A 25,296-nucleotide genomic window follows, 5' to 3' on the forward strand; every position below is an offset into this window, starting at 1 on the left:
TCCTCCTAATGAGTAGGAGTGGTGGAATAATGGAGAGAGCTGATCTCAGTTTTTAGCATGAAGGAAATTTGGCTTAGTTTGAAGGTCTCTCTTTCCTGTGGCAGTGTCTTTTGGAGCAGTGTTAAGCCCTAGAAGTGTTCCCAGTTGTTTGTTGTTAGATTTGAGGAAGCTCCCAAGGCTTTCAGCCTGAGATGAGGACTAAAGCCTACTTATTGGAAAATGTAATGTCTTATTCCAGGAAAATGAAACTAAAATTGCTTTTTTTTTATTCTGAGCATTTTTAGTTGGACTCAGATTTTTTTTTTTTTAATTGTTATTTTTTAAATGGATTTGAACAAGTTTCAGACTTGTACAGTTACTAAGAATATGGTTTGGGGCAGGCATTTCAGATGGGTGTTTGACTTGACCTGGTAACACTTAAAATACAGAAGGGGGTGGAAAATTGGCAAACATGGATCTCAAAATTTAAATGGTCAGAGCTGAAAACATCCCTGCTCACATCCTTGCCAACCCTGTCCTGAGCTGCAGCAAGAGAAGTGTGGCCAGCAGGGCCAGGGAGGTGATTCTGCTCCTCTGCTGAGACCCCAGCTGGAGCACTGTCTCCAGTTCTGGAGCCTCTGTTCCAGGAAGGATCTGGAGGTGCTGGAAGGTGTCCAGGGAAGGGCCACCAGGATGAGCAGAGGGCTGGAGCTGCTCTGCTGTGAGGGCGGACTGAGAGAGTTGGGGTTGCTCAGTCTGGAGAAGAGAAGCCTCCAAGGAGACCTTACTGTGGCCTTCCAGGATCTGCAGGGGGCTCCAAGAAAGCTGGGGAGGGAGTTTTGAGGACGTCAGGGAGTGATAGGACTGGGGGAGGATGGACCAAAACTAGAAATGGGTAGATTGAGATTGGATGTTAGGAAGAAGTTGTTCCCCATGAGGGTGGTGAGAGACTGGCACAGGTTGCCCAGGGAGGTGGTGGAAGCCTCACCCCTGGAGGTTTTTGCAGCCAGGCTGGATGTGGCTGTGAGCAACCTGCTGTAGTGTGAGGTGTCCCTGGCCATGGCAGGGGGGTTGGAACTGGCTGAGCCTTGAGGTCCCTTCCAGCCCTGACAATTCTGTGATTCTATGATTAATTCCTTTGGCAGTTTTGAAATGCTCACACTGTAGCCCAGCTCTGTTTTCCAGGATGGTAGGTTCATCATGTCTTCAGTGCTAGAGATGACCAGCTCCAAGCACTTCCTTCTTGGGCACAAAGTTGCATAAATAGTGCTTGGGAATGTCCCTGAGGTTTTAGATGTCTGTCTTCTCATTTGGAGAAGTGTTGCTGCTCAGGGTATATGCATAGGGAGAGTAGTAGGCATTCAGTTCTGGGGCCCTCACTATGGGAAGGATGTTGAGGTTCTGGAGAAGGGCAACGAGGCTGGAGAAGGGCCTGGAGCACCTAGGTTACAAGGAGGGGCTGAGGGAGCTGGGGTTGTTCAGTGTGGAGAAGAGGAGGCTGAGGGAGACTTCACTGCTCTGTACAGCTCCCTGAAAGGAGGTTGGAGTGAGGAGGGGGCAGCCTCTGCTCCTTGGTGGTAAGGGACAGGAGCAGAGGAAATGGTTCCAAGCTGCAGCAGGGGAAGTTCAGGTTGGATGCTAGGAAATATTTCTTCCCACAGAGAGATCTCAGCTATTGGAATGTTCTGCCCAGGGCAGTGCTGGAGTCCCCATCCCTGGAGGTGTTGAAGCAGTGTGTGGAGCTGGTTCTTAGAGACATAGTTTAGTGTTGAGCCTGCAGTGCTGGGTGGAAGGTTGGACTGGATGAGCTTGGAGGTCTCTTCCAGCTGGGTGTTTTCCATGATGCTGTGAAGGTATTGCTGATGAGAGAGCACCTTTGTGAATAGGAGTGCTCAGAACTTAATGTTGCACACTGCTTTCTGAAGGCAGGTGCTTTGGAAGGATGGGCCCAAATGTGTGTGCTACAGAAGGAAGCCCAACTGTGGAGTCAAGACAAAGAGGGAGTGTAATGCCCAGATGGGAGATGCTGGAGCAGAAGTTGTTAAGGAGCAACTTTGCTCTGCTGGGAATTGAGAATTAGAACAGAAGGAGAGCAGGTGAAGGGGCAGGTGTGGGCAAGCTAAAGGGTGGTCAGCAGAGAGCAGCACTGTGGGGGCTGGAAGGAATGGGAGGAAGGAGCACTGAGAACAGGGTTGGTCGTGGAAAGCAAGGTAAAGGTGAGGGCTCAGAGAAGAGTGCAGGGCAGGGTGAAGCAGAAAGCACATCTCCCTGTGACTTGGCCTGATGTCATCTGCTGGTTAGGTTTTGTGCCAGGGGTCAGTGTTGAGTGATGTTTGCCTCTTGTAGTGCAGCCCTGCTCTGTAGTGGCTTCATGCTTTACAGCTCACCGGACAGATGTGACAGCCATTGGAGATCCCCTCCTCTTTGTGGGTCCTTTCCAATGCTGGCCTCCCACCTTCCTTGCTGGGAATTGGGCTGTGCAGCCATCCAACAAGAGCTGGACCGGCCGAGAGTTGGGTGCAGGCAATAAAGATCAATAAACACAAGTGCAGGGTCCTGCATCTGGGGAGGAATAACAACAGGCACCAGGACAGGTTAGAAGCTGCCCTGCTGGGCAGCCTGTCCCAGTGTTCTGTCACCCTCACAGGGGAAAAAATTTCTTCCTGTTTGCTTGGAACTTCCTCTGCCTCAGCTTCCACCACTGCCCCTTGTGCTGGCATTGGGCATCACCCAGCAGAGCCTGGCTCCAGCCTCTGGGCACTCGCCCTGCACAGCTTTATCAACAGCAATGAGGTCACCCATGAGGTAGCTTGGGCTTTTTTGTAATCTCTCATTTCACCTGGCCACACATCTGCAAACTGCTTCAAAAATCAAAGCAGCAGCAAATCTAGAAGCACTTTCTGCCAATAGCAAGCAGAAGGGAAAGAGCAAGGGCAGCAGGTTAGAAATGGGAGCTGCTTCAAGGAGAACTGGACCTTGTTGATTGAGGGGGAGGCTGACTCTTCACCCTTAAGCTGTGCAGTGAAATCACAGGCTCACAGGATGTTAGGGGTTGGAAGGGACCTTTGAAGATTATCAAGTCCAAACCCCTGCCAGAGCAGGACCATAGAATCCATCACAGGTCACAAAGGAATGCATCCAGACAGGGCTGGAAAGGCTCCAGAGAAGGAGACTCCACAACCTCTCTGGGCAGCCTGCTCCAGTGCTCTGGGACCCTCACAGGGAAGAAGTTCTTTTTCATGTTGAGGTGGAACCTCCTGTGCTGTAGTTTCTATCCATTGCCCCTTGTCCTATCCCAGGATGCAACTGAGCAGAGCCTGTCCCCTCTCTCTTGCCCCCAGCCCTCAGATACTTCCAAACATTTATTAAATCCCCTCTCAGTCTTCTCTTTTTCAGACTAACCAGCCCCAGGGCCCTCAGCCTCTGCTCATAAGTCACATGTTCCAGTATTTCTAGTAATTGTGCTGGTAGCCCTCCCTTGGACTCTCTTGAGTAAATCCCTGTTCCTCTTGAACTGGGGAGCCCAGAGCTGGATGCAGTATTCCAGGTGAGGTCTTACCAGGGCAGAGTAGAGGGGGAGGAGAACCTTCATGGAACTGCTGGACACACTCTTCTGAATGCACCCCAGGATCCCATTGGCCTTCTTAGCCCCCAGGGCACATTGCAGTCCCATGCAGAACTTGTCCACCATCCTAAAGCACCTTCTAGAAGCGTCAAGGAAGCCTGTGCCAGCTTGCTGGGCACACACTGTGGGGTAGTGCTGCAGCCTGGGGCTCCAGTGGATAAGGCAGAGTGCTGTGGGAGCTCCTGGGTTCAGTTGCCTGTGATGGTCTCACATTCTTGGCCCTCATTTGAAAAAAAAAATGGGATCTGGGACGATATAGAATCATAGAATCAATAAGGTTGGAAAAGACCTCAGAGATCATCAAGTCCAACCTGTCACCCAACACCTCCTCACTGGCTAAACCATAGCTCTAAGTGCCATGTCCAAGCCTTTTTTGAACACCTCCAGGGATGGTGACTCCAGCACCTCCCTGGGCAGCACATCCCAATGGCGAATGACTCTCTCTGGGAAGAACTTTCTCCTTACCTCCAGCCTAAACCTCTCCTGGCACAGCTTGAGACTGTGTCCTCTTGTTCTGGTGCTGCTTGCCTGGGCTCCCTTCAGGTAGTTGTAGAGAGCAATGAGGTCTCCCCTGAGCCTCCTCTTCTGCAGGCTAAGCAACCCCAGCTCCCTCAGCCTCTCTTCACAGGGCTGTGCTCCAGGCCCCTCCTGAGCCTTGCTGCCCTTCTCTGGACACCTTCAAGTGTCTCAAAGTCCCTCTTAAATTGAGGGGCCCAGAACTGGACACAGGACTCGAGGTGTGGCCTAACCAGTGCTGAGCACAAGGCACAATGACCTCTCAGCAGTTGTGGTGAAGCTGAAGGCCAGCTGAGCATCTGCTTTGTGCCGTGCGTGGCAGGGTGATCCGGGGTAGCTCAGGTGTAAACCGGTGATGCAGGGCTGCTCTTGTTGTGACTTGGGAGATGAATATTAATGTGCTGACACAAAACAATGCCCTTTCTGTTAATAACAGATGGCTTCCTTCTCCCCATGTTTATTTATAGATTACAGGACTTCTCCTGGTGCCAAGGGAAGCTTTAGGCATCAAAACAAATGGGGAAACGTTTTAATTGCCTGTTAAGAGAGTCCTGTTCTTTTTGTCTCTCTTTTTTTAACTTCTAAATACAGGTGTCTGTTCAGGAAGCTTCTTAGCAAGTGTTGACACGTGTGCCTCAGCCTGGTTTAGCCTAGGAGTGTTGGTAAACTCTCTGGGGTTTGTTTAAAATGGAGCAAACCCACAAATGACTCAACCAAGCTGCCCCAGACTGTGACGGGAGGCTGTCAGAGCAGGGCATCGGAGTCACAACACAGCCTGCTTTGGAGGCTTCAGCTGGACAGAGCTTGATTCTGCCCTGCAGTGTAACTATGTTGATTGGTTTTCAACACATCATAGATGGATTATACAGCCCCTTAGAACCTCCCCTGTGGAGACAGACTGAGAGAGCTGGGGCTGTTCAGTCTGGAGAAGAGAAGGCTCTGAGGAGACCTAATTGTGGCCTTCCAGGATCTGAAGGGGGCTCCAAGAAAGCTGGGGACAGACTTTTCAAAGTATCAGGGAGTGATAGGACTGGGGGAATGGATCCAAGCTGGAGGAGGGTAGATTCAGATTGGATGTTAGGAAGAAGTTGTTCCCCATGAGGGTGGTGAGAGACTGGCACAGGTTGCCCAGGGAGGTGGTGGCAGCCTCATCCCTGGAGGTTTTTGCAGCCAGGCTGGATGTGGCTGTGAGCAGCCTGCTGTAGTGTGAGGTGTCTCTGCCCATGGCAGGGGAGTAGGAACTGGCTGATCCTTGAGGTCCCTTCCAGCCCTGACAATTCTATGATGCTAATTGTGGTTGGAGAAGACCTTTCAGGTCATCCAGTGCAACCGCTCTCTGGCTCTGCCAGCTGTGCTGCTGAGCTGTGGCCCTCAGCGCTGCATCTCTGCATCTTTTAAATGCTTCTGGAGGTGGGGATTCAATCACTTCCTTCTGCAGCCTGTTCCAGTGCCTGAGAACCCCTTCAGTGAAGACATTTTTTCTGATATCCAACCTCAGCCTTCTCTGGTGCAACTTCAGGCTATGACCCCCAGCTGGTTCCAACCCTCAGCTGCCTCCAACCTCCTTTCAGGGACTTGTAGAGAGCATTGAAGTCTCTCCTCAACCTTTTCTCCTCCAGACCAAACAAACCAACCCTTCATGTTTTAATGGATGAATGCTAGAAGGTTAAATGCCTTTGCTAAGTTTTAGCAGGTGCCTGCTTTGAAATCCAGAAAAATCTGTATGGAAATCACTTCTGCTTTGACAAAAGAATGGCAAATCCAAAGCATCTTGGACTCTTAATTCCTTAAATCCACTAACAGAGAAGGAAGCTGTCTCCTCTTCCAGTGAAATAATTGCATGCATAAATGAGCAAGGGAACACCGTGATAACAAACACAACCTCAGCTATTGAAGAGATAAAACTTATTAGAGGCTCACAGGATGTTAGGGGTTGGAAGAGATCTCTGCTGACCTTCGAGTCCAAGCCCCCTGCCAGAGCAGGACCATAGAATCCAGCACAGGTCACACAGGAACACATCCAGGTGGGTGTGGAAAGTCTCCAGAGAAGGAAACTCCACAACCCCTCTGGGAGCCTGCTCCAGGGCTCTGGGACCTTTACTGTGAAGTTCTTCCTCATGTTGAAGTGGAACCTCCTATGCTGTAGTTCACATCCATTGCCCCTTGTCCTGTCACAGGGCACAAGTGAGCAGAGGCTGACCCTGTCCCTTCCTTCCTGACCCACAGCGTTCAGATATTGGTAGACATTGATCAGATCTCCTCTCAGTCTTCTCCTCTCCAGACTAAACAGCCCCAGGACTCTCAGCCTCTCCTCACCAGGCAGTGCTGCAGTCCCTTCAGTGTCCTGGTAACCCTCTCTTGGACTCTCCAGCAGATCCCTGTCCCTCTTGAACTGGGGAGCCCAGAACTGGATGCAGTATTCCAGGTGAGGTCTCATCAGGGCAGAGCAGAGGGGTAGGAGAGCCTCCCTGGCTCTGCTGGACACACTCCTCTGAATGCACCCCAGGATCCCATTGGCCTTGGCCACCAGGGCACCATGCAGGTTTTGCACATCTTGCAGGTGGCTGTACATGGAATCCAGGAGAAGCTGATGGGCCTTGAGTTGCTCTTTTGACACATCTTCAGGCTTCTTGGCTCTAAACCAGAGAAAATTCACCTTGTGTTGAAGATGTGATGTTCAGGGGCAGGAAATCTAAAGTAACTAGTGCAGACTTGAGGAAGAGAGTGATTGAAGCAAGGCTTCTATGTGAAAGCTAATATTGCTTTATAGTGTGGAAGGGGAAAAATGATGAAAAATGAAGGTTTAATTAAAGACAGTGTCACATGGTTTGTGGCTGACAAAAGGTTGTGAGCGTGAGACTCGTGAGGAGCAAGCATGTGCTGATGATTGATATCACCTCACCTGGAATACTGCAGCCAGTTTTGGGCTCAGGAGGGAGGGATCTGCTGGAGAGAGTCCTACATAGGGTTACAAGGATGCTGAAGGGACTGCAGCCCTGCCTGGTGAGGAGAGGCTGAGAGCCCTGGGGCTGTGCAGTCTGGAGAGGAGAAGACTGAGAGGGATCTGATCAATGTCTATCAAAATCCGAGGGCTGGGGGGTCAGGAGGGAGAGGACAGGCTCTGCTCAGTTGCCCTGATAGGACAAGGGGCAATAGATGTGAATTGCAGCACAGGAGGTTCCACCTCAACATGAGGAGGAAGTTCTTCCCTGTGAGGGTGCCAGAGCCCTGGAGCAGGCTGCCCAGAGAGGTTGTGGAGTCTCCTTCTCTGGAGCCTTTGCAGCCCTGTCTGGATGTGTTCCCGTGTGACCTGTGCTGGATTCTATGGTCCTGCTCTGGCAGGGGAGTTGGACTGGATGATCTTTGGAGGTCCCTTGCAACCCCTAACATCCTGTGAGCCTGTTCATCTGATACAAAACCTCGGGCTGTCAAATGATGTGAGGAAGAACGAGGGAGCGCAAGGAGATGGTTTCTTCACTCTCAGCATGAAGTAGCTGCATTGAACTCCTTGCCAAAGGATGCTGTGGATTTCAAAGCAGCTTGCATGGATTCAACAGGAGGAATCATAGAATCAGTAAGGTTGGAAAAGACCTCAAGGATCATTAAGTCCAACCTGTCACCCAACACCTCATGACTAACTAAACCAAGGGTCGTGGAGCACTGGAAGAGGCTGCCCAGAGAGGTTGTGAAATCTTCTTCTCTGGAGACTTTCCAGACCTGTCTGGATGTGATCCTGTGCTACCTGCACTAGATTCTCTGGTCCTGCTCTGGCAGGGGGCTTGGACTCGAAGATCTCGGGAGGTCTCTTCCAACCCCTAACATCCTGTGTTACAGGATGGGTTATAGCATGGAGCAAATAAATTGACAGTAGCTTAGGTGCATCTTCTAGCAAGCACGAGTGGGAAACACTCTGCTCTTAAGTAGTCGATTTGGAGTGCAAAGCAGTGGAAGAAGCTAGCCTTGGTCAGGGTGGGAACATGTGTTTTGAGAAGTTGAGCACATGCTGGCAGAGCAGATGGAGCACTTAAAGATCTCTTCTCAGCCAGGAGGGAGGAGAATGCTTACTGCAGGGAAGGAGCCACAGTGCTGCTGAGTGTGGGTCCTGTACGTGGCTCTGCTGTGAGCGTTTGATTCGAGCTCTGGAGGCCTGCTTCTTTGGAAACCAGGCACACTCAGAAGTGGTGGACAGGCCTTGTGTTCTTTGTATGATGCTGGCATTTCAACCTGTCCTCTGCCTGCTGTTTTTTTTTAGTACATTTACACCATGTACTTGTGTGTTCTATCTTGTTTGTGCCTCTGTGACGATCAGGATAGCGATGGCTTTAGCCCTGTGTCTTCTGAGGAGAAGGGAGAAAGCGTGTGGTGCTGAAACCCTGTCAGGATGATGGTTCTGCCCATGAAAATCTATTGGCAAGTGCTTCTGACCTGGTAGATTTGTATAAGTTGGTGTTGCATAGATTTCCCAGGAGATGCTGGGGTTGGTGGAATAATCAAGAACTTGGGTGAATATTATTAGCCTGGGGAAGGAATTCTCCTCCAGTGTCATGAAGTGAAGAAATCAGAGTTCTTGCTAAGTCTTTGGGCTTGCCACAGAATCACAGGAACATTCAGGTTGGAAAAGACCCTCAGGATCACCAAGTCCAACCCAGAACCCTACTCTGCAAGGTTCATCCCTAAACCATAGCCCAAGCACCACACCCAAACCACCTTTAAACTCATCCAGGCTTGGGGACTCCACCACCTCCCTGGGCAGCACATTCCAATGACGAATGACTCTCTCGGTGAAGAACTTTCTCCTCACCTCCAGCCTAAACCTCCCCTTGCACAGCTTGAGACTGTGTCCCCTTGTTCTGGTGCTGGTTGCCTGGGAGAAGAGACCAACTCCCACCTGGCTACAGCCTCCGTTCAGGTAGTTGCAGAGAGCAATGAGGTCTCCCCTGAGCCTCCTCTTCTGCAGGCTAAGCAACCCCAGCTCCCTCAGCCTCTCTTCACAGGGCTGTGCTCAAGGCCTCTCCCCAGCCTTGTTGCCCTTCTCTGGACACATTCAAGTGTCTTGATGTGCAGAGCAGGACCACAGAATTCAGCACAGGTCACACAGGAATGCATCCAGATGGGTCTGGAAAGTCTCCAGAGAAGGAGACTCCACAACCTCTCTGGGAGCCTGTTCCAGTGCTCTGGGACCTTTGCAGTGACGTTCTTCCTCATGTTGAAGTGGAACCTACACTATACTTCCACCACTAACAATTCTGTGCTTGTGTGATTTTTGTAGTTTACCAAAATGACCAAGACTACTGGTTTGTCAGAAGACATAGTGTGGAACTGCAAGATACTGCTGAAGGAGAGGGATGTGGTTCTAAGGCTCATGAATAAATGTGAAGAAATTTCAAATAAACTGACCAAGCAAGTCACCAAGATCACTGCAGATGGAGGATGTGAATGGAACATAGAGCAGCCCTCCATTCTGAATCAGAGGTATGTCGTCTTTTCTTATCCTTACCAGGCTTTGGGGGCACTAGGGCTGCCTCAAGACCAGGATTTTCAAAACTCTAGTCCCTGAAAATACAGGGTTGCTAAGGTCTGACACTTCAGCTGCCCTCTGTGAGCTGGACAGTGATGTGCAACACTAGAGGAAATCTGAGTGGTTTTAAGTGGATCAGAAAAGCTGGTGAGAAGGATGAAAGCATAAAACCCCAAGAAGGTGTGAATTCACAGAATTGTCAGGGTTAGAAGGGACCTCAAGAATCATCCAGTCCCAACCCCCCTGCCATGGCCTGGGACACCTCACACTACAGCAGGTTGCTCACAGCCACATCCAGCCTGGCTGCAAAAACCTCCAGGGATGAGTCTGCCACCACCTCCCTGGGCAACCTGTGCCAGTCTCTCACCACCCTCATGGGGAACAACTTCTTCCTAACATCCAATCTCAATCTCCCCATTTCTAGTTTTGTTCCATCCCCCCCAGTCCTATCACTCCCTGACACCCTCAAAAGTCCCTCCCCAGCTTTCTTGTAGCCCCTTTCAGATACTGGAAGACCACAGAAAGGACTCCTTGTAGCCTTCTCCTCTCCAGACTGAGCAGCCCAAACTCCCTCAGTCTGTCTCCATAGCAGAGCAGCTCCAGCCCTCTGCTCATCCTCGTGGCCCTTCTCTGGACACCTTCCAGCACCTCCAGATCCTTCCTGTAATAGGGGCTCCAGAAGTGGCCACAGTGCTCCAAGTGGGGAGTACTCCAGGTAGGGGCTGGGGTGATGCAGCTGCTAAGTGCCACTTGATTAGTTCTCCTGCCTATTAAGGTTTAGCAGAAGTGTTTTACACTGTGGTTGTCCAGTGTGGCTTTTTCAACATGTTCTTTCACCCCATAGGCAGATTGGGTAGCCTTAAAGGTCTGTGGTGGCCATAAGAGTACAGTTGTGTTTCATGGAGAAACAAGGAGAAGATGGTAACCTGCTGCTCTTGGTTTCTTAACAGCTTGGAACTCAAGCCATATCAGAAGATAGGTTTGAACTGGTTGGCACTCCTCCATAAACATGGATTGAATGGCATATTGGCTGATGAGATGGTAAGTGTGGAACCCATGAGTTAAGAGTTGCTGGAAGTCTTGCAGGCAGTAACTTTGTGAAATTCAATAATGTTGCAAAAGACCTTAGAGATCATCAAGTCCAACCTATTACCCAACACTCCTGACAATTAAACCATGGCTTCAAGTGCCATGTCCAAGCCTTTTTTGAACACCTCCTGGGATGGTGACTCCACCACCTCCCTGGGCAGCACATTCCAATGGGCAATCACTCTCTCTGTGTAGAACTTCTTCCTAACCTCCAGCCTAAACCTCCCCTGGCACAGCTTGAGACTGTATCCTCTTGTTCTGGTGCTGGGTGCCTGGGAGAAGAGACCAACCCCCACATGGCTACAACCTCCCTTCAGGTACTTTTACACAGCAATAAGGTCTCCCCTGAGTCTCCTCTTCTTCAGGCTAAGCAACCCCAGGTCCCTCAGCCTCTCCTCACAGGGCTGTGCTCCAGACCCCTCCCCAGCTTTCTTGCCCTTCTCTGGACACCTTCCAGCATCTCAACATCTTTCCTAAACTGAGGGGCCCAGAACTGGACACAGTACTCGAGGTGTGGCCTGACCAGTGCTGTGTACAGGGTCAGAATGACTTCCCTGCTCCTGCTGGCCATGCTGTTTCTGATGCAGGCCAGGATGCCATTGGCCTTCTTGGTCACCTGGGCACACTGCTGGCTCATGTTGAGCTGCTGTCCACCAGTCCCCCCAGGTCCCTTTCTGCCTGGCCGCTCTCCAGCCACTCCAACCCCAGCCTGTAGCTCTGCATGGGGTGGTTGTGGCCAAAGTGCATCACCTGGCACTTGGACTTTTTGAATGCCATCCTGTTGGTCTATGCCCATCTGTTCAGCCTGTCAAGGTCCATCTGCAGAGCTCTCCTACTCTCTAACAGATCAGCACCTGACCCTAACTTGGTGTCTTTCATTTCCCAGAAAGCCCAAGAAGATTGCAAGTTTTAGCTAATGGAACCTGGAAACCAGTTCTCCAAATGTTTAGTAGCTGCTGAGCTTTTAGGTTTCAATTTGAAAGTCAAAGGTATCCTAAGCCTTCATTAACACTGAAAATTAAAAGCCACATGGTGTTTCTTGAAGTAATGGAAGCAGGTTGTCCTTAAACCATTAAACTTAATAGATGCATACAACTGTCAGGGTTGGAAGGAACCTCCAGGGATCATCTAGCTCCCTCAGGCTCTCCTCATAAGGAAGATGTTCCACTCCTTTCATCATCTTTGTGGCTCTGCACTGGACTCTTTCAAGCAGTTCCCTGAGGTCCTTCCTGAACTGAGGGCCCCAGAGCTGGACACCATTTCAGATGCAGCCTCATCAGGGCAGAGTAGAGAGGGAGGAGAACCTCTCTCAACCTACTGACCACAGCCCTTCTAATCCACCCCAGGATGCCATTGGCCTTCTTGGCTACCAGAGCTCATTGCTGGCTCATGGTCAACCTCCCATCCACCAGGACCCCCAGGTCCTTTTCCCCTTCCCTGTTCTCCAACAGGTCAGTCCCCAACCTCTCCTGCTCCATGAGGTTGGTCTTTCCCAGATGCAAGACTCTCCCCTTGCCCTTGCTGAATTTCATTCCTTGTCCCCCTGCCTAGCACTCCAGCTGTATAAGTCTGGTTGAGAAGGCTCCCTGATGCTCAGATGTTTAGCTGAAAAGACAGCTGAGTTTGATTGCAGGTGTAGCTAAGGAAGAATTTTCTTCTCCACAGCAATGCAGTTCAAGAGAGCATTTTGTTGTTCTGTGCAGGTTTGTAATCCTTACTGGTGAGTCCAGACCACTGTTAGATTTTACAGCTTGTGCATTTCCTTTGAATTGACCTATTTTTCTCTTAGGGCTTAGGAAAAACCATCCAAGCTATTGCATTTTTATCATATCTCTACCAAGAGGGCAATAAGGGTCCCCATTTGATAGTTGTGCCAGCTTCAACATTAGGTAAGTGACAAAGCTTCAAGATTTGGTTGTTTAAACAACAACAACAAAAAACCCCAACAATTAGATCATGGGCAGACTGTGAAACTGGAGAGGTTTGTGGGAATAAAAGCCTGAATTTTCTGGTGGTGTTCAGCTCTCTGAGCAACTTGAATTGGAATGCAAACCATACTGAAGGTAGTCTTGTTCTGAAGGAATTAGACCTAACACAGACTTCATTCTGTTGCTATTTTTTTAATGTGCTCTGTATGCATGACAAAAGATAAAGCTGCTGCTTACACTTTGAATTTCTTTAGCAGATAGCCTTTAACTTACTGAATGTTGGCTGAAATCAAGGCTGCTCTTAGTGTTGCGTTTCACAGAATTGTCAGGGTTGGAAGCGACCTCAAGGCTCAGCCAGTTCCAACCCCCCTGCCATGGCCAGGGACACCTCACACTACAGCAGGCTGCTCTCAGCCACATCCAGCCTGGCTGCAAAAACCTCCAGGGATGAGGCTGCCACCACCTCCCTGGGCAGCCTGTGCCAGTCTCTCACCACCCTCATGGGGAACAACTTCTTCCTCACATCCAATCTGAATCTCCCCATTTCTAGTTTTGTTCCATCCCCCCCAGTCCTATCACTCCCTAACACCCTCAGAAGTCCCTCCTCAGCTTTCTTGTAGCACCCTTCAGATACTGGAAGGCCACAATTAGGTCTCCTCAGAGCCTTCTCTTCTCCAGACTGAACAATCCCAACTCCCTCAGTCTGTCTCCATAGCAGAGCAGCTCCAGCCCTCTGCTCATCCTCATGACCTTTCTCTGGACATATTCCAGCACTTCCAGACCCTTCCTCTTATAGAGGCTCCAGAACTGGACACAGTGCTCCCAGTGGGGTCTCACCAGAGTGGTTTTGTGGCATTTTCTGTCTTTTTCCCAAGTTACTACTTAAAATCCATGCAAGAAGAGCAAGATCCTAAGATGATGAGGCTGTGACTGTCTCTTAGCTGTGGGTTTTAATTTTTTGATGATCTCAGTCAAAAGCAGGAGAGACATGATGGAGTAAAGTATGGCAGCAAAGGTGATGAGTTAGAGCAAAACCTGGTTACCTATGGAGTTTAATGGTTATAGGGAAGAAAAAGCAGCAAGTTGATGCAGGAAGGGACCTCCTTGTTGCATCTCCTCAGCCTTTGGCTGGGTCACAGAATCAATAAGGTTGGAAAAGACCTCAGAGATCATCAAGTCCAACCTAGTACCTAATACCTAACACCTCCTGACAACTAAACCATGGCTCCAAGTGCCACATCCAAGCATTTTTTTGAGCACTCCAGGGATGGTGACTCCACCACCTCCGTGGGCAGCACATTCCAATGGCCAATCTCTCTTTCTGGGAAGAACTTTCTCCTCACCTCCAGCCTAAACTTCCCCTGGGGCAGCTTGAGACTGTGTCCTCTTGTTCTGGTGCTGCTTGCCTGGGAGAAGAGACCAACCCCCACCTGGCTACAACCTCCCTTCAGGGAGTTGGAGACAGCAAGAAGGTCTCCCCTGAGCCTCCTCTTCTCCAGGCTAAGCAACCCCAGCTCCCTCAGCCTCTCCTCATAGGGCCAAGTGGCTTTTACCAGAGACGACCTCCTCCTGCTGTGGTTTGGAAGTGAGCATTTGTGTTGCCTGTCAAGCAGCTCCCCCTTAGGCATGGCAATGTCACCAGTGGCTTCCCTGCTGGCTGCACACCTGGAGCTGGATCAAGCTGTCAGGCTGCTTTGCCTGGTCCCAGAGGCACTTTGTCTCCTGATGAAGCCCTTCTGGAGGCAAAGTGCTGCCAAATGAAGTGAATTGCTCTCTGAGAATTTAACTGTGTAGGGAAGCAGCTGAGATGAGGAGTTCAGCACGTTCCTGTTTCACATGGTGGTTACAGACCACACAGGTCTGTTGCTGTAGGAGTTGACAAAGTGCAAGATGGTTAAGCAAGAGTTCCTTAAAGCTCTATTGTAGGTTGCTTAATTTCCCTAAATGTTGTCAGTGTTCTAGCATTTAGACAGAAGTTTCATGGAGCTTCAGTAGAATTTACAGGGGTTTGCTTTAGCATCAGCTGCTTGGCTTCAGGCTCAAGTTATGTGACATGTTATCAAGTCTAAATTGCTGATGGTTTCATTTTTAATGATGTCTTACAGATAACTGGATAAGAGAAGTTCACCTCTGGTGTCCTGACCTGAATGTCCTTTTTTACTACGGTGAGGAAGCTAATGTAGAAATGCAGCCAAGAACACAGTCACTGGCATGGTCAGCCCTGGAAAATCATAGCATCACAGAATTGTCAGGGTTGGAAGGGACCTCAAGGATCAGCCAGTTCCAACCCCCCTGCCATGGCCAGGGACACCTCACACTACAGCAGGTTGCTCTCAGCCACATCCAGCCTGGCTGCAAAAGCCTCCAGGGATGAGGCTGCCACCACCTCCCTGGGCAACCTGTGCCAGTCTCTCACCACCCTCATGGGGAACAACTTCTTCCTAACATCCCATCTGAATCTACCCATTTCTATATTTTTTGTTTTCCCATCCCCCTCAGTCCTATCACTCCCTGACACCCTCAAAAGTCCCTCCCCAGCTTTCTTGTAGCCCCCTTCAGATGCCGGAAGGCCATAGAATCAATAAGGTTGGAACAGACCTCAGAGATCATCAAGTCCAACCTATTACCTATCACCCAGCACCTCCTGACAACTAAACCATTACTCCAAGGGCCACATCCAAGCCTTTTTTTGAACACCTCCAGGGACGGTGACTCCACCACCTCCCTGGGCAGCACATTCCAATGGCAAATCTCTCGGTCTGGGAAGAGCTTTCTCCTCACCTTGAATCTAAACCTCCTCTGGCACAGCTTGAGACTGTGTCCTCTTGTTCTGGTGCTGGGTGCCTGGGAGAAGAGACCAACCCCTGACATGGCTACAACCTCCCTTCAGGTAGTTGTAGAGAGCAAGGTGGTCTCCCCTGAGCCTCCTCTTCTCCAGGCTAAGCAACCCCAGCTCCCTCAGCCTCTCCTCACAGGGCTGTGCTCCAGACCCCTCCCCAGCTTTGTTGCCCTTCTCTGGACACATTCCAGTGTCTCGATGTCCTTCTGAAACCCAGGGCCCCAGAACTGGACCCAGGACTCAGGGTGTGGCCTAACCAGTGCTGAGTAATAAGGTCTCTTTGGAGCCTTCTCTCCTCCAGACTGAACAGCCCCAACTCTCTCAGTCTGTCCTCAGAGCAGAGCAGCTCCAGCCCTCTGCTCATCCTCATGGCCCTTCTCTGGACACCTTCCAGCATCTCCAGATCTTCCTGCAATAGGGGCTCCAGAACTGGATGCAGTGCTCCAGGTGGGGGTCTCCCAAGAGACCAGCTGAATTCCTTAGGGAAGCTTGCAGAGCTTTACTGTTGGAATGTATTTGTGTACTGCCTGCATTTTGACATGTAGACAACGGCATATAATTGCCCTCACTCTGTGTTTTGCCCTTTTGTAGGATCCCAAGAAGAGAGAAAACATCTCCGAGTGGACATTTGTAATAAAGTTGTTGATTTCAATGTGATTATCACCACGTAAGTACAGGGAGTGCTCAGTGAGCTTTATTAGCGCCTGCCGCCCTCTAGTGGTACAACCCTGCTACTGTCGCGAGTGGCCTGAGGTGGGAAGGGAACCGATCTTTTTTTTTCAGGGAATGGTTATATAGGCTGTATTGGAATAGATGCTTTAGTTATTCATGGAATGGTCCTGGCTGGAAAGGTGCTCCAAAGCTCATCCAGTCCAACCTCCCTGCAGTCAGCAGGGACATCCCTAACTAGATCAGGTTGCCCAAGGCCTCATCCAGCCTCACCTTCAGTATCTCCAGGGAAGGAGCCTCAACCACCTCCCTGGGCAACCTCTTCTAGTGTTCCACCACCCTCATAGTAAAGAACTTGTTCCTAACATCCAATCTCAATCTGCTCTGCTCTAGTTTGAAGCCATTGCTCCTCATCCTGTCCTTGCAGGCCTTTGCAAACAGTCTCTCTGCAGCCTTCCTGTAGCCCCCTGCAGGTACTGGCAGGCTGCTATTAGGTCTCCCTGGAGCCTTCTCTTCTCCAGGCTGAACACCCCCAGCTCCCTCAGCCTGTCCTCGTAGCAGAGGTGCTCAAACCCCCTGATCATTTTTGTGGCCCTTCTAGACCCTCTCCATCAGCTCCATGTCCTTCCTATATTGAGGGCTCCAGATCTGTACACAGTACTCCAGGTGAGGTCTCAGCAGAGCAAAGTGTCGGAATCACTTCTCTTGCTCTGCTGCTTTGGATGCAGCCCAGGCTGCCATTGGCTTTCTGTGCTGCAGCTCACCCTGCCTGCTCCTGTCCAGCTTCTCGTCCACCAGCACCCCCAAGTCCTTTTCCTCAGGGCTGCTTCCTGTCACCTCCTCCCCGAGTCTGTGCTGACAGTGAGGATTGTCCTGGCCCAGCTGCAGAACCCTGCCCTTGCTCTTGTGTTATGTAATTAACAGAGACTATCTAAATCATCTATAACATTGTTGGGTGCCTCTAGGCAGGTTTGCTGCCCCTCCTGTGTTCCCTCCCTAAGCCTTAACACTATAGAGGATTCAATCTGCCAGTGCTAACAGTGTGCTGATGTGAAATTTCCACTCAGTGTGTCCTGCTGTGCTCTCTTTCTCTGCCAGGTACAACAGTGCCATTAGCAGCTCGGAGGACCGGGGGCTGTTTCGCAGGCTGAAGCTTGACTATGCCATCTTTGATGAGGGTCATATGCTCAAGAACATGAGCTCTGTACGCTACCAGCACCTCATGACCATTAATGTAAGAGGTTTGTTTGCTCATGGGTTACAGGGGACAGCTCCTGCTGTTATCTGTTTGGTGGTTATGGGCTGGGAGAAAGTGGAGGGTGAGCTTCACAGCTCATGCAGAATCACAGAATGTTAGGGGCTGGAAGGGACCTTGAAAGCTCATCCAGTCCAATCCCCCTGCCAGAGCAGGAGCACACAGAGCAGATTACACAGGAACACATCCAGGTGGGTTTTGAATGTCTCCAGAGAGGGAGACTCCACAACTGCCCTGGGCAGCCTGTTCCAGGGCTCTGTCACCCTCACAGGGAAAAAGTTCTTCCTCCTGTTTCCATGGCACTTCCTCTGCCTCAGCTTCCACCACTGCCCCTTGTGCTGGCATTGAGCATCACCAGCAGAGCCTGGCACTCACCCTGCACATCTTTATCAACATGAATGAGGTCACCTCTCAAGCTCTTCCTCTCCCACCTACAGAGCCCTCAGCTCCCTCAGGCCCTCCTCATAAGGAAGATGTTCCACTCCCCTAATCATTTTTGTGGCTCTGTGCTGGACTCATTCAAGCAGTTCCAGAAATTGCAGTGTGTGAGTGGATGTAAGAGTTGGTGTGCTATTAGGAATGGATCTCTCCTGTTCTGTCACTAATTACCTGTGAGAAGAGACCAGCAGCAGCCTCTCCACAACCTTCTTTCAGGTAGTTGTAGACAGCCATGAGGTCTTCCCTCAGTCTTCTCTTTTCCAAACTAACCATCCCCAACTGCTTCACCCACTCATCAGATTTGTTCTCCAGGCCCTTCCCAGCTTCCTTGCCCTCCTCTGCCCTGGCTCCAGCACCTCCACATCTCTCTTGTGTAGAGCTGCCCAAAACTGGACACAGCACTCCAGGTGTGGCCTGAGCAGAGCTGAGTGCCAGGGGACAATCCCCTCCCTGCTGCTGCTGGCCACAGCATTGCTGATTCCAGCCAGGATGCCTTTGGCTTTCTTGGCCACCTGGGCACACTGCTGGCTCCTCTTCAGCTGCTTGTCCATCAGCACTCCCAGGGCCCTTTCTGCCAGCAGCTTTCCAGCCACACTGCCCCAAGCCTGTGGCATTGCTTGGGGTTGTTGTGACTTGCAGTACAAAAGTTTGTAAAAATGCTATTGTAATGATTTGTGCTATAATATTGTGGTACTTAGGGACCTATACTCAGTACTGACCATTAGAACACCTGGAGTCCTGTGTCCACTTCTGGGCCTCTCAATTTAAGAAAGATGTTGAGATGCTGGAAGGTGTCCAGAGAAGGGCAACAAAGCTGGGGAGGGGTCTGGAGCACAGCCCTGTGAGGAGAGGCTGAGGGAGCTGGGGTTGCTTAGCCTGCAGAAGAGGAGGCTCAGAGCAGACCTTCTTGCTGTCTCCAACTCCCTGAAGGGAGGTTGTAGCCAGGTGGGGCTTGGTCTCTTCTCCCAGGCAAGCAGCACCAGAACAAGAGGACACAGTCTCAAGCTGTGCCAGGGGAGGTTTAGGCTGGAGGTGAGGAGAAAGCTCTTCCTAGAAAGAGTAGTTGCCCATTGGAATGTGCTGCCCAGGAAGGTGGTGAAGTCACCAATACTGGAGGTGTTCAAAAAAGGCTTGGAGCCATGGTTTAGTTAGTTAGCAGGTGTTAGGTATTAGGTACTAGGTTGGGCTTGATGATCTCTGAGGTCTTTTCCAGCCTGGTTGGTTCTGTGATTCAGTGACCGACTCTGATAGGACTGTAAGAAAAGCTAGCTATAGAATACTTCTTGTTTGTAGCTTGTGGCATGGGTCAGCAGAATTTTGAAAGAGAAAAGGCTTAGTGGAGTCAGTTTTAAGCTTCTGGAATAGTCTTACATTGTTATGTGCTTAGTTCCACAATGAGCTGCAATGTGTTTCATTAACCAGGAACTTCCTCCTTGAGATCTCAAGAGATGCGGAGTTTAAATAGCTGGAACTTGGAATCATAGAATCAGCCAGGTTGGAAAAGACCTCAGAGATCATCAAGCCCAACCTATTACCTAAGACCTAACACTTCCTGACAACTAAACCATGGCTCCAAGTGCCACATCCAAGCCTTTTTTGAACACCTCCAGGGACAGGGACTCCACCACCTCCCTGGGCAGCACATTCCAATGGCCAATCTCTCTTTCCGGGAAGAACTTTCTCCTTATCTCCAGCCTAAACCTCCCCTGGCACAGCTTGAGACTGTGTCCTCTTGTTCTGTTGGACTTAAACCCAATGAATTTTGTTTTCTGGTCTCCCTAGCTGTGCTGTTTCTGTTAATGTTTGTTCTGAACACGTTCAGCTCATGTTTCTCACTGCTCTCTGCCCGCTTTGGACGGACAGGCAAAGAATCGCTTGCTGCTGACGGGGACTCCAGTGCAGAACAACCTCCTGGAGCTGATGTCCCTCCTGAATTTTGTGATGCCACACATGTTCAGCAGTAGCACCAGTGAAATCAGAAGGATGTTCTCCTCAAAAACAGTGAGTATTGAACACTCTCTTCTTCTAAAGTACTTCTTACATTTGTTTTCTTGGGGGTTGGTGTTGGGGGTGCTTGAACGCTGCTGTTGCTGCATGACTTCTGTTAGTGAGGTCTTATGGCAGTGGGTACTGGGATTATGACGGTCTAGACAATGAAATAAGGAAATAATCTTGGAATCAGAACACCTTAGGCTGGAAGAGACCTTAGGGATCATCTAATCCAACCTTCCTGCCATGGCCACTAGCCCAGCTTACTCGAGGTCCTATCCAACCTGGCCTTCAGCATCTCCAGGGAGAGAGCAGCCACAGCCTCTCTGCACAATCCATTCCAGAGTCTTGCCACCCTCCTAGCGAACAATTTCTTCCTATTCTCCTTCAATTTAATCCATTTCCTCTTGTCCTGTTGGTGGACACTGTTGTAAAAAGTCCCTCTGCAGCCTTGCTGTAGGATCCCTTTAGGTATTGGAAGACAGTTAGAAGGTCCCCCTGGAGTCTTCTCCAGGCTGAACAATCCCAGTTCCCTCAGCCTGTCCTTATAGCAGAGGTGTTCCAGCCCCTGGGTCATCTTTGTGACCTTCCTCCAGACTTGTTCCAGCAGATCTCTGTCCCTCTTACAGTGGGGACACCAGTATTGGAGGTGGGGTCTCAGCAGAGCAGTGTAAAGGGAGAGAATCCTCTCTCCTGCCCTGCTGGCCACACTCCTGATGCATCCCAGGATATGTTTGGCCTTCTGGACTGCATGAGGATGCTGCTGGCACATGGGCAGCTTCTCATTTACTGACCCCCCCAAGTCCTTCTCTTCAGGGCTACTCTTAACTCACTCTGTACCCAGTTTATATTTGTGCCTGGGATTGGCCTGACCCAGGTGCAGGACCTTGCACTTTGACTTGTTGACCCTTATGCAGTTGGCACTGGGCCATCCTTCAAGCCTGTCAAGGTCCCTGTGGATGGATCCCTGCCCTCAGGTGAGTCCAGCACCCCACACAGCTTGGTGTCATTGGCAGATCTGCTGAGGGTGCACTTGATGCCGTTGTCCATGTTGCTGACAAAGATGTTGAACAGCACTGGACCCAGAACAGACCCCTGAGGAGCTCCACTTGTCACTGGTCTCCACATGGACTTTGAGCCTTTCACCACAGCTCTTTGAGTGGGACCTTCTAGCCAGCTCCTTGTCCACCTGGTCCATCCATCCAATCTCTGCTTTGTAGAGACAAGGATATCATGTGGGACAATGTCAAAGCCCTGCACAAAACCATGCCAAGTAAGAACTGAGAGGGCACACTGACGGTCCTGTTAGGCCTGTCTCTTCAGGCTGGGTTTTCCATCGAGTTGCAGTAGTTAAGGTAGTGCTGCTACAGCTGAAAGCTTTGCAGTCTGACTGAATCCTTGCAATATTTCCCTAGAAGAATGCTGAAGAACAAAGCATATATGAAAAGCAGAGGATTGCACATGCAAAGCAGATCATCAAGCCATTCATCCTAAGAAGAGTGAAGGATGAGGTAATGCTTTTATCTCTAAAACAATGTTTTCCTGTTAGCAGGAAACCTGATCACCTTTTGAGACTAGCAGCAGAGTTCAAGCTCAGGTTGTGTCAGTGCCAGTTTTAGCTGTTTATGGAAGAAGAGCAAGAAACTTGAGCTACCTTTTGTCTCTCGGAGGTTTGCAAGTCAAAATGGGACTTGCTGGAGCTTTGGGGTTTGATGTTTAGTATTGTCTGGCTGTTGGCAGTTGGGAATTTTACTTAGAAAATCACAGAATCAAAACATCCAGCTGGAAGAGACCTCCAGGCTCATCCAGTCCAACCTTCCACCCAGCACTGCAGGCTCAACACTAAACCATGTCCCTAAGCACCAGCTCCACACACATGATGTGACACCTTCAACACCTCCAGGGATGGGGACTCCAGCACTGCCCTGGGCAGAACATTCCCATGGCTGAGATCTCTGGGAAGAAATATTTCCTAGTATCCAGCCTGAACCTCCCCTGCTGCAGTTTGGAACCATTTCCTCTGCTCCTGTCCCTTGCCACCAAGGAGCAGAGGCTGCCCCCTCCTCACTCCAACCTCCCTTCAGGGAGCTGTTGTAGAGAGCAATGAGGTCTCCCTCAGCCTCCTCTTCTCCAGCCTCAACACCCCCAGCTCCCTCAGCCCCCCCTCAAAGCCCAGGTACTCCAGGCCCTTCTCCAGCCTCATTGCCTTTCCCCAGATACTCTCCAGCCCCTCAGTGTCCGTTTTGAAGTGAGGAGCCCAGAACTGAACACAGCATTCCAGGTATGGCCTCCCCAGTGCTGAGCACAGGGGGATGGTCACCTCCTGTCCCTGCTGCCTACCCTGTTTCTGAGGAGCCAAGCCAGGATGCCTTTGGCTTCCTTGGCCACCTGGGCACTGCTGGCTCAGATTTAATCGACTGTCAACCCCTCAGGTCCCTCTCTGAGTGGCAGCTTTCCAACCACACATCCCCAGGTCTGTAGCTCACCATGGGGTTGTTGTGACCCAGGTGCAGGACCTGGCACTTGGCCTTGTTAAACTTCATACACTGAACCTTGGCCCTGGGATCTAACCTGCCCAGGTCCTGCTGCAAAGCCTCCCTACCCTCTAGCAGATGGACACAGCCACCCAGCTCGGTGCCAGCTGCAACCTGACTGAGGGTGCACTCAGTGCCCTCATCCAGATCATTGCTAAAGACATTGAAGAGGACAGGCCCCAGTGCTGAACCCTGGGGGACACCACTGGTGACTGGGTGCCAGACAGATTTAGCTCCATTCACCCCCACTCTTTGGGCCCAGCCATCAGGCACAGTTTTGTCCAGCACAGAGGGCACTGAAAGATGATTCTGAGCACCACTAAGGAACAAGACTTGAGACATTCTTCACATGAACCTCAAAAGTCTTTGTGACTGCATAGTAATGGTGTTTTGTTTTAACCCTGGAATCATGCAGGCAGTGTCTGTGCATGTGGGAATTTGTGTGCATCTGTGATGAGGAAATTTGCTGTCATCAAAATGTTTCTTTCTCATTCCAAAATCCAAAACTTATTTGAATTCTGCTATTTAGAACAGCATGTGTAGAGGAAAGTGAGACTGGATGGTGGTCTGGGAAGTGTCTGTGTACTTGCATACTTGAGGACTCAGTGGTTTGAATCAGAGTCAACCAGGTTGGAAAAGACCTCAGAGGTCATCAAGTCCAACCTATTACCTAAGACCTAGCACCTCCTGACAACTAAACCATGTGCCACATCCAAGCCTTTTGTGAGCACCTCCAGGGATGGTGACTCCACCACCCCGCTGGGAAGCACATTCCAATGGCCAATTACTCTCCTTCTGGGAAGACCTTTCTCCTCACTTTCAGCCTGAATCTGCCCTGGCACAGCTTGTTCTCTTGTTCTGGTGCTGGTTGCCTGGGAGAAGAGACCAACCTCCACCTGTCTACAACATCCCTTCAGGAAGAAGTTTGAAGAAGGTATCTTTGATTAGCAGGGGAGTAGGTTCCAGGCTCTGCATGTCTGATGGTTTGGAGTGTGCAGCCCGTGTCAGAAGGGGTGGGCAGGGAGTGGCGTAGGATCCAGATCATGTTCTGCTTGTAAGAGAGTGCAGAGATGCTGGGCACTGACTACAGCAGAGGTTTTACCTCTTGTGGTTTTATTTTGGCAGGTCCTTAAACAGCTGCCTGCCAAAAAAGATCTGGTTGAAGTCTGTGACATGTCAGAGAACCAGGAGCAGTTATACTGTGACCTCTTAAACAAACTCAAGAAGACTATTGACGGTAACGGTACGTGAGGAGCTCATCTCCTTTGGCTGGACTCTCTTCCTTCCCAGACAAATGTGACTGCAGAGCCCTTACTTTGGAGCAATGTCTGAGAGTCATAAACTTACTATATCCTTTCTATGAATTTTCCCAAGTTCAAGTAATAGGTGAATGTCAAATAAAGTTACCCAGAGAAATAAACAGCATCCTACAGAATCACAGCAGGTTAGGGCATGGAAGGGACACCCCAGAGATCATCCAGACCAACCCCCCTGCCAGAGCAGCATCACCCAGGGCAGTCTGCACAGGAATGCATCCAGGTGGGGTTGGAAAGGCTCCAGAGAAGGACACTCCACAGCCTCTCTGTGCAGCCTGCTCCAAGGCTCTGGCACCCTCACTGGAAAGAAGTTTCTCCTCATGTTGAGCTGAAACCTTCTCTGATCACGTTTGTCTCCATTCTTCCTTGGCTTATTCCCCTGCACCACCCAAAAGAGCTTGGCCCCCTCCACTTGACCCCCAGCCCTCAGCTATTGATAGACATTGATCAGATCCCCTCTCAGCCTTCTCTTCTCCTGACTGAACAGCCCCAGGGCTCTCAGTCTCTCTTCCCAGGGGAGCTGCTCAAGGCCCCTAAGCATCCTCCTGGCTCTCTGCTGGACTCTCTCCAGCAGGTCTCTGTCTCTCTTGAACTGGGGAGCCCAGAGCTGGACACAGGATTGCAGCTGTGGTCTGAGCATGGCAGAGTTGAGGGGAAGCAGAACCTCCCTAGCCCTGCTGGCCACACGTCACACTTCTGCATACCGCTTCTGAGTAGACCTTACTGCTTTGTTTGCAGACAAAAATTCTGACATGGGCAATGTCATGATGCAGCTGAGGAAAATGGCGAATCACCCTCTCTTACATCGTCAGTATTACACAGATGAGAAGCTTAGGACCATGTCCAAGCTTATGCTCAAGGTAAGGATGATGAGATTCAGAAGCAATCCTTAATTTCTTTTGAGTTACTAATCCAGATGAAGAAGAATGGGGGGGAAAGGGAGGGGGAGTGTATGTTTGCTTGTTTTGTTGGTCAGAGGTGTGTCTTTGCCAAACTTCATTCCCTGTTGCTGCTTTTTATTTCTCTGCATCTGTCCAGTGCTCTAATCAAGCTCTGTGTGTGTTTAACACTGATTTTTGTATCAGGCACTGGAATAGAATAGAACAAACCAGGTTGGAAGAGGACCTTTGAGATCATCAAGTCCAACCTATCACCCAACATCATCTAATCAACTAAACCATGGCACCAAGCACCCCATCAAATCTCCTCCTAAACACCTCCAGTGATGGTGACTCCACCACCTCCCTGGGCAGCACATTCCCATGGCCAATCTCGCTTGCTGGGAAGAACTTCTTTCTCACCTCCAGCCTAATCCTCTCCTGGCACAGCTTGAGACTGTGTCCTCTTGTTCTGGTGCTGCTTGCCTGGGAGAAGAGACCAACCCCCACCTGGCTACAACCTCCCTTCAGGGAGTTGGAGACAGCAAGAAGGTCTCCCCTGAGCCTCCTCTTCTGCAGGCTAAGCAACCTCTGCTCCCTCAGCCTCTCCTCACAGGGCTGTGCTCCAGACCCCTCCCCAGCCTCTGTTGCCCTTCTCTGGACACCTTTCAGCAACTCAACATCGTTCCTAAACTGTAGAGCCTAGAACTGGACACAGGACTC

General features: G+C 50.4%; 1 protein-coding gene across 1 annotated transcript in view; it reads left to right on the forward strand.

Moving 5' to 3' along the window:
• Nucleotides 1-25,296, forward strand: part of SMARCAD1 (SWI/SNF-related, matrix-associated actin-dependent regulator of chromatin, subfamily a, containing DEAD/H box 1) — a 64,256-nt gene that overhangs the window by 29,780 nt on the left and 9,180 nt on the right. Inside the window, exons 10-19 of the mRNA XM_054163354.1 lie at nt 9,390-9,592; nt 10,589-10,679; nt 12,517-12,616; nt 14,761-14,820; nt 16,086-16,161; nt 17,262-17,397; nt 19,720-19,857; nt 21,261-21,356; nt 23,505-23,622; nt 24,434-24,555. Coding sequence (XP_054019329.1) covers nt 9,390-9,592; nt 10,589-10,679; nt 12,517-12,616; nt 14,761-14,820; nt 16,086-16,161; nt 17,262-17,397; nt 19,720-19,857; nt 21,261-21,356; nt 23,505-23,622; nt 24,434-24,555 — 1,140 coding nt within the window. The remainder of the gene's footprint in view (nt 1-9,389; nt 9,593-10,588; nt 10,680-12,516; nt 12,617-14,760; nt 14,821-16,085; nt 16,162-17,261; nt 17,398-19,719; nt 19,858-21,260; nt 21,357-23,504; nt 23,623-24,433; nt 24,556-25,296) is intronic.

The sequence above is a fragment of the Dryobates pubescens genome, chromosome 1 (genome assembly GCF_014839835.1).
Source record: "Dryobates pubescens isolate bDryPub1 chromosome 1, bDryPub1.pri, whole genome shotgun sequence".
Lineage (NCBI taxonomy): Eukaryota > Metazoa > Chordata > Aves > Piciformes > Picidae > Dryobates > Dryobates pubescens.